Below are 9,328 nucleotides of genomic sequence, written 5' to 3'. Positions count from 1 at the left end.
TCCTGCTGATGCCAGATTAAAAATCCTCCCATCAACTTGTAATTTACAAGTCTTTAAAATCCACACCATTTCACTTCAAAAGCTACTTGGTTTTTAACATACCTGTTAGAACGTGTATGTTAACTACTTTCTTGCACTGGTTTTTAATTCAGAACCAGGTAAGTAAAGAGGAAATTGGCTTCTGTGCCACTGAATTACTTTAAGAATCATAATACTGCTTGAAATTTATAAGTACTAAAGTTGTGTCAGCCTTGCAGAAAGCAGCAGCACATCCCCCCTCAGCTAGCCTGGCTCTATGGTTCTAACAGCTGATTGCCTACAAAATGGGACTGTGTTATGTGATTTTAGAGACTTCATGTACACAGATTACAGCTGCCTCCCTCTCTGCCTCTGCTCTCTGCAGCTCTGGCTGACACTGCAGTGTGGCTGCTGTGACTGCTTCCCAGCTCTCCCGGACCACCTGCAGAATCCATTCCCAGACAACGCTCCCTGTCCACCTCTTCTCCCTTTGCTGCCCCAGTGGCATTCAGAGAGTGCTTTCATTTTAACCTGGAACAAAGACATCCTAGAGTGCCTCACACTAGAAGAAAATTCACAGTAGGAGTATACCAGTCCCGAGAAGGGAATAGAGGAGACTGTCTTACCCCAGAAATTTAAGGAACATTTGGGGAAGCCTTTCTATTCAACAACCTTCTTCAAGGCAGTGACAATGACGACGTTATTTTTTAAGGCTGCTGAGAATGTGCTCTGGGGAGAGCCTCCCTGCAGTCCTGTGTCCAGCTCTGGGGGCAATAACACAAAAGGGACATGGAGCGAGTCCAGAGGAGGCCACAGAGATGCTCCGAAGGTGCTGAGCCGCTGGCACAGGGTGCCCAGAGAAGCTGTGGCTGCCTCATCCCTGGCAGTGTTCAAGTCCAGGTTGGACACAGGGGCTTGGAGCAACCTGCTCTAGTGGAAGGGGTCCCTGCCCATGGCAGGGGGTTGGAATTGGATGAGCTTTAAGGTCCCTTCCAACCCAAACCATTCTGACTCCATGAAATCAGCCTGCTCAGATGGAAAGGAGGTGACTAGCAGGTTATACTTTGATACCTCCACCTGCAGCACTGCCTTTGTTTATAAGATCTACCAATCCATACATGAGAATCCCAGAAGCAGTGAGAGACCCACCAGCTCTGATGAGCTGTGAGAAATACTCCACTGCACAGCTACAGAGGCACAACAGAAGAAAGAGCTTGCACACATCAAGACCCAGCAATTGCCATTTACGAACAGGCAGGAAACAGGTGATCACTGACAGTTATCAATGTTTTACCACAACCAGAGTTTTTAAACTACAGATTAAGAGCTGGCAACAAGCCTTTTTTAATTACCCAGGTGAGATTCCACCATTTACTATACAAGCCAATGATATCTTTGCTGTATGTTAAAAGGAAGAGCTCTTACCTAACACAGCAATGCACTCCACAGCCGTGTGCCAGTCCTTGCTGTTCTTGTCAAAGTTGTAAAACAAACGCCTCATACAGTCCTTCAGTGCCGCGTCTCGGCGCTCTTCAGCATTAACCATTGCAGCCAGCATCTTCTCAATCTCCTTGGTCCAGTAACGTTTAAATCCCTTCCTGCTTGACTTCAACTCGTATTCCTCAGGCAGCTTCCGCGATACCACGCTTTCCGGTATCTCCATCTGGTACCGGTTTTTGCCTGCCCCCCAGTACAGCACGGATTTGAATCCAAGCAGTTTGCGTTGCTTATCCAGGTACTTCTGAAGTTCTTCCTCAACGGCTTTAATATCTTGTAGTGCTTTATCATAATCAGGGTCAAAACCTGCCTTTGGAGTAATCACTCCTGTCTTTCGAGCCTGGTTATGATCAAAAGCAGTATCCCACCTTTTAAGCTCAGCACTCAAGTCTGGGAAGCGGCCGTCTGGGTTTTTGTCTTTGCGGGTGACCAGCTGCTTCAGGACTTTAGATTTGAAGTCACTGGCACTTTCTTCCATGCTATCAACAATTTCACTCATGACTTTAAACCCCTCCAGCGCAGACAAGAAGTCAGCAATCTTTTTCTTGCTGTATTTGATCTCTTCGTAGAAGATGGCCCTGCTGTCGGGATGGGTCTGGCTTTTAAGTGGCGAGCCAATGCTGTGAATTTTGCTGAGCAGCCTTTCGAGGTCAGGAAGTTTCTTCAGGTGCTCACTAACTTCAGACATTTTATCTGGCACTGCCAGAAGGTCCTCAACAGCATCCAAACGATCATTGATGGATTTCGGATTACAAAGCGGAGCACAGAGCCACTGCTTCAGGAGGCGCTTCCCAAATGGCGTACAACAGGAATCGATCCTCTCCAACAAAGTACCTTCTGTGGTTCCATTGGTTCCGTTCTGCAGGACTTCCAAGTTCATCAGGGTGACCCCATCCAGCACCATCCGCTGATCAGTTTTAGCAAAGAAACTACTTGGCCTCGTCGTTTTTGCAGTGTCAATATCCACAGGGATATACTCCTCAAAGTTTGCCAGGGATAACAGCTCCTGATCAATCAGGCATTTTTTGAGATAGAAGACACATCCCCCCAGAGCTGACAAAGCTAATTCACTGTTCTCCCCAGGAGTTAATCCCAGAGAGTCACTCTCTGAAGTCAGAGATTTGATTACAGAGGGCAGAGTACATCCATTTTCAGAGTTCTCATTCTCCTTGAAATACCCTTCTTCGAGAAGGACTTTTAGTGTTTTAGATGCATTCCAGAACTGGGAACCAGAGATCAGCCCTTCCTGAATGCAAGAAATAAGTGAGCCCTTCAGTATCTTCTGTGTGTCCACAGACAGGTTCCCCTTCTCATACAGTACTTGCACAGGAGTGTAATGTGCTACTAAAGTCCTAAACCTCGAACAGTGCCGATCATCCGAGAACTGGCCAACATAAAACTTCCCCACCGACGTGTCAACAAAGCAGACCCCATAAACACGCTGCCCAGAAGAGTCTTCTTTCTCCTTCACACACAGCAGGTACTTGTTATGGTTCTCGGAGGGATCACAGTCCATGATGCTGTAAGTCTGAGTTCCTTTGGTGATGATTCTGCAGATCTCGCGGCGTACAACCTTGTCAAACTTCGTCGGGTGGGCCATCGACTTGTAGCGCGCTTCCATCATTTCTGGAGTTTCCGTTTGCTCCACACGGGCTACCTTGTAGCCCTTCTGCACCAGAACATCAGAGAATCTGCCAAATGCAGTTTCTGGAAACCCTGAATGCGCCCAAGTACCCTTCATAAAGATGAGGCCCAGCTCATTCACGCCGGTGACCGCATCCATGTGATACAACTCATAGAACTTCCCAACTTTGTAGAAGATCACAGCATCAAAGTTCTGACTTTTCAGCTGCCACCACCTCCTCATCCCTGGAGTGCACTTGTTGAGATAGTCCTCAGGTACATACAGAGTGCAGGGGTCATAATCAGGGTCATTCTGCCCCCTCCTGCGCGCATCTTTCTTTTTCCCTTCCTGCAGCCAATCAAGCTTCTCATGTTCCCATGCTGCGAAGCCACTGCTGCCTCCACTGCAAGCAGCTGCTTGAGATTCAAAGCTCTCAGGTGCTGCAAATGATGTCAGCTTAGACTTGACTTCTAAAGAAGCCGTTGCTGCTATTTTGGGTGTTTCAGAACGTTCATTTTCTAAGCTGCTCCTTTTAGCAGGCTTGTTTCTCTCTCTTCTCTTTCGTTTAGAAGGGACTTTGACGGGACTTTCTGCAACGCTCTCTGTATCTGTCTCCACATCAGTCGATTCATTTTCATCCACCCCACTACTAGCTTCCTCACTGCTTGCTGTGTCTTTCGCATCAGGCTTGAACTCTTCATCAGAGCCATCATGATCACTGTCAGAATCCAACACTCTTCTTCTTTTGGTTTTTACTGTACCTTCACTGTTCATTACTCGCTTATTACTCTTCACATCCTCCTCACTATCACAGTCATCACTGTTGCCTGATGCACTTTCACTCATCTGTTGGAAAGATAGATTTAATTTACCTACAGAAAATCCTGGTTACAAAGTAATGTATTGCTGCTGCAAAAAGAAGTGAAAAAATATGCAATTTAGGCAGTAGCTATGATACTTCAAGCAAGAGACAGTAGAGCCACAGCCAATTCTGTTTACCTTCACAGAACATCTTTTTCCCCTGCATAAGTAACTGCTACCAGCCAGTGGCATAATTACTCCTCTCTGTATTCTTCTACAGCCTCGTTCACTACTTTGCATAAGTGACGCTGATGAACAAAACATTTAAAGTGGACAAAAGGCATATGGTACATGAAATTTAGTATTAGCCTACGTAAGCTTTGACTACAGTGGTTTGGTTTGGGTTGTTTGGTTATGGGGTTTTGTTTGGGGTTTTTTTGAGTTAACTACCTATTTTCACCCACAAGCATACTACTTTACAGTAACCTTCAAGAAGATCATGTGTGTGTGTAGGAGAAAGAAAAGAAACTCCATTATTTGCCTTTATTTGCCTTATCAGGCTGAAACTTTAAGAACTCCAGCACCAGTGCTGGAGAAAACCAGCACTGGAGGGACTGTCAAGGGTACAAAGTGCCAGTGCCCACTGCACTATTGCCACAAGCATAACAGTGCTTGGAGTGGCATCTGTCCCTTGGGGCAATATTATGCTGGAGAAAGAGCAAATGGGCCATGCTGACAGAGGAGGTAAGAGAAATCACTATCCCAGTAACAGTTTCCTCATACCACTCCTTTCTAAAGAAATCTATTCCATGCATATGGTGGTACTGAAATATTTGAATCATTCACAATATAAGGTGAATACAATACAATAAAAGACCTTTTAGTTACCCCACTAACAGACTGGTGTTAACAGCACAAGAACTTGTATTTTAGTGCTACTTTACAAGACGAGGGTAGGCTCCAAAACCCCAATTTAACACCTTAAGATGAATACTCAAAAAGTCAGAAATTTTGACATCACAACAAATTAAGACTTCAGACTGAGCATAAGGGGAACTTAGAAGATAAACAGATGCAGGAGGAGAAAAAAACCCAAACAACAGTTAAGTAGCTCCTGAGGTCAGTCCTTACCATACAGAACACCAGAGAGATCCTAGACTTGTCTGTCCAGCTAGATATTCCATGCTTAGTTCCAAGAAACAGCTTCTAAGTTCTAGCACTATCTCTGAAAATGACAGCAAGAAAGAAAAAAATTTACCTCCATTTCCTCTTCTTCCTCCTCCTCCTCCTCCTCTGTGTCTGAAGGTTCACTGCATACTGCCAGTTCAAGCCGCTTAGTCTTATCTTTACTCATTGCATCGTCTGCTAGCACCATTGCTCTTTTAATTTCAGGCTTTGCACTGTAGAACATACCACCCTTCAGTGCCTCTGCATCTGATGAACCTGTAAAACCACAAATAATTTGCCAGAAACTGAAGTTAGTCTAGCATTTAGCCAGTCCTTTAGTTATTGTTCATACTTCACTTTTCAATGTATTCAGACAACTAGTACAGTTACCTAAAATTCAGTGTTGTTACCAGTCATTTCTACCACGTCTTAAATATTCACTCAGCCTGATAAGCTACCCCTAGAGAAAGTATAACCACTCACAAATGACTGCCTCATACATGAACGTTTGAAGAATTGCTTCTACTTCTGTAACTCATTACCACATCTGAATACTTCTAAGCTGAGCACTAAACACCCTCACACTAACTGTAGTTACTACTGAAAAGTAACACTTTATAGCAGCAGTGCAGCAGACCTGACTGAGGCCACACAGGTATTTTAGCAATGATAGGCAAGTTCAGCCATAAAACTATCTTCAAGTTATGGCCATCAGTCATCTATGACAGGCTCTTTGGCTAAAGTTCTGCTGGCTGTTCAAACTGCCCCTGTAAGTGCAGCAAGGCCCAACACCAACCAGATTAACTGCTCAGCAGTCACACTGCCAATTCACCCTGCCACTGCAGGGTATCAAGCAAAGCCTGCTATTAATAACTGCATCATCTCCTCATCCTCTTTCATACCCACAGCTCCTCCTTCTACTACCTGTACATAAATGCAAAAACAAAGCCAACCAGTCTACAGACTGATTTCTAGAAAGGGTCCCCAAAGACACTGAAATTCATCTTCATAGAACCATAGACTGATTTGGGTTAAAAGGGACCTTAAAGCTCAGCCAGTTCCAACCCCCTGCCATGAGCAGGGACATCTTCCACTAGTCCAGGTTGCTCCAAACCCCTGTATCCAACCTGGCCTTGAACACTGCCAGGGATGGGAGTTTTCCTCATAAACAAGAGGCTAGTACACACTTCAGATCTTAATACAATGCTCAAAATATGAATCATATACATGATGTATTATGCATTCAACCTGGGAAAGAAAAAAGAAGGATGTAAGAGTAGACTATAGATGGGGAGGGGCAATTCCTTTTTCTGCTTTTGTTGAGTGTAGCTGGCTGCATACAACAGTAGGATCTGCGTGAATATGTCCTCTTGTGAATCCCTTCACACGCTGCTATTAACAGAAGCTTCAGCTCTAAGTCAGCAGCAGACAAAAGGCAGCTGACTTGTAGGAGGCCAAATACCTCCAAACAGAATTCTCTCTCACATTCATTTCCTTGGGCTTGCAGTAGCAAAGCAGAGTTACAAGTAGCTGCTTCTACAGCTCAAATGCAACACATTAGCAAACCAGATCTCCATTTTGGTTTTGCAAATGGACTGAGACAACCTAAAAATATTTTGTGCTTAATACTGGAAATTTAACAATGGCAGGAGAAAAATATCATCAAATAATTTAACTGCATTCTGCACTGTAACCCCACTTCTTGCATGCTCAATTGTTAAAAGTCCAGCCCTTCGCTGTCTCTAAGTGAATGTAAGAAACTTACCCAGACTCCAACACTCACTTTGTATACAAAGATGCTTTTTAACTGAATTTAAAAGCAAATCATGTCCTTCAAATATTTTTACTGTATTTCTTGTAGATAGACTAGTGTTTCTGTGCTTGAAAGTTTTGAACACTTCTTAATCTTCTCTGCAATTTTCTTCTGTCAGAGAGATGAATTTCCTTACCTCTATTTGCTCCTAAGTGCATCTGCAAGATGTTATACGATATTTGATTCTTTTAAAATACCCTCAGGAAAAACACATGTAAACCATGGACCAATTCCCTTGTGTTAAATTATGCTAACACTTCTGGTAATTACATTACCATTTTAAATTAAACTAACTATGGCTTAAGTGCAGTATATTTAAGTATCAACAAGCCAAAAAATAAGATGATCACGAGATGGAACTCTTACTTGCAAAAAGAAACTGTTTAAATTCAGTTATTTCACTGACATCATAAACAAATCCTGCAGTGTATCAAAAATACTGTACTACACCCAAAGCACTTGTTGGAATAACAAGACAGCACAATGACTTACACAAAAGAGTTTTCAGCAACACCAGAATTACAAAACAAGGGGAAAACAGATCTTGATTATTAATAAAGTGAGATTTATTATGCAAAATGCTGCTTTAATTCTTGATGACATTTGATTTCCTTTAGTTAGTTAAGTCATTTCTTCAATATGACAAGCACCAACTCTGTTTTGTTACAACAAGCACTATCCTAACAAACACTCTGAATTCTTAAGTTACATATTTTATTACTAAAACTGTACTGGATGGCTTAAAGGAAATAATGCCACAGTAGAATTAATTTTAGTAACCTAACACCCTGTGTTTTGATTTGGCACAAGCGGCAGTTCCCAAATAGCTGCTTAAAAACTGTGTTTGACATTCCTAATATTTTAAGGATTTCAGAGCTAAAAATTGAAATGGTGGATTTATCTTTTAGATCTTTGCTTTACAATGATGGGAGAATAAAGGAAAGAAACTTTTAAAATAGAAACAAGCTTTAAGTTTGTGTTCCATGCTAGCAAACAAGAGGGCTTAGTGGCTTATGTTTAAAGAACTGTATAACCATAAACACACCTCAAAACCCCCCAAAACCTGCTTTCTCTAACTCGCAAGTACAAATCATACTTTCCCACTCAGTACTAATCTTGGTTTTGCTGCTCTTTTTCCATGGACAATACCATATTCTACACCTCATGCTTATTTTTCCAAAGCAAGTGACCTATTTCCATTTCAGAAAGTTCTATTTATCTCTCTTACCTTTATACGGCCTCAGATACTTCACACTGACCCAGCCCCTTGTAGGGCTGTCATCAAAAAACTGTACATGGACACGAGTGGATTTCCCTTTTCCTCTGACAATTGTTCTTTCAGTTGGATGGTTGTATATGAGACACGGCCACCAAGGATAACCTTCCATCTTGGCCCAGACCAGGTCACCAGGTGAATACTCACAGGAGACACTGCAGAGACGACAGATGTGTAATGTAAGGAACAAACATCTCAAGCAACTCTCTTCATAAGCATAACTGCACACTGCTTTGGAGCAGCTTGCCCTCTAAACATCTTGGAAGGCTCTTACATGATGCAACGTGGATTATACAGTCTTTCTATACCACCACCAATACTTTTCTTAAGTGATTTTTTGCATTTGCTCCTCTGAGTTCTACTGGATTCCAACAGAGACAGACCTTTACAGTCACAGACAACTGGCTGAGGTTGGAAGGCACCTCTGGAGGTCATCTTGTCCAACACACCTGCTCAAGCAGGGCCACTTAGAGCCATGTGTAACCAGACTCTTAGTATCTGTTACCCCTTCTTAAGGGAAGTGGCCCACTTAATGGTGGGGGAGAGAGCAACTGGGTCCAACCAGACATTACAACAGAAAGACTGCAGACTATGTATTATGAATCACGAACCTACATGACAAGTCTTCCTGCAGAGACTAACTATCAAGAGGGCACCTAAATGAAATGAGTACTATTTAAGAAAAACCCTCAAGCTGCAAAAAAGTTAATGAATAGATATAACTGTCTCCACTACAAAGCACTTGATGCAGCTTTTATTTGCTTTCTCCGCTTCCCCCAAGATTTCAACCCAGCCACTGCCACTGATGGCTGGGGGTATCCCTGCAGGCTGTAGCCAAACAATGACACTGGTTAGGCTGGAGAGGGTCGAGAGAAGGGACACAAGGATGAACCAAGGACTGGGCAGATACGTGAGGACAGGCTGAGAGAGCTGGGTTTGTTCAGTCTGGAGGAGAGAAGGCTCAGGGCAGACCTCATCACCATGTACCAGTATTTAAAGGCTATAAAGAAGATGGAGACTCCCTTTTTACAAGGAGTCACATGGAAAAGACGAGGGGTGATGGGCACAAGTTACTCCTGGCGAGATTCCAATGAGACACAAGAGGAAAATTTTTCACAGTGAGAACTACCAG

At 43.2% G+C, this 9,328-nt stretch overlaps 1 protein-coding gene across 1 annotated transcript in view; it reads right to left on the bottom strand.

Moving 5' to 3' along the window:
* The window catches only part of MSH6 (mutS homolog 6), a 12,860-nt gene extending 4,510 nt beyond the window's left edge, over positions 1-8,350 (bottom strand). The window contains exons 1-3 of the mRNA XM_010015064.1: positions 8,149-8,350; positions 5,199-5,383; positions 1,444-3,985 (exon numbers count right to left, since the gene is read on the bottom strand). Of these exons, the coding sequence (XP_010013366.1) occupies positions 1,444-3,985; positions 5,199-5,383; positions 8,149-8,308 (2,887 nt within the window). The 5' untranslated portion in view covers positions 8,309-8,350. The remainder of the gene's footprint in view (positions 1-1,443; positions 3,986-5,198; positions 5,384-8,148) is intronic.
* Positions 8,351-9,328: the final 978 nt, after the last annotated feature.

Source organism: Nestor notabilis, unplaced genomic scaffold (assembly GCF_000696875.1).
Source record: "Nestor notabilis isolate BGI_N333 unplaced genomic scaffold, ASM69687v1 scaffold1415, whole genome shotgun sequence".
Taxonomy (NCBI): Eukaryota; Metazoa; Chordata; class Aves; order Psittaciformes; family Psittacidae; genus Nestor; species Nestor notabilis.
Note: the sequence above shows the minus strand (reverse complement) of the source record. Positions and strands in the feature narration are given on the sequence as shown.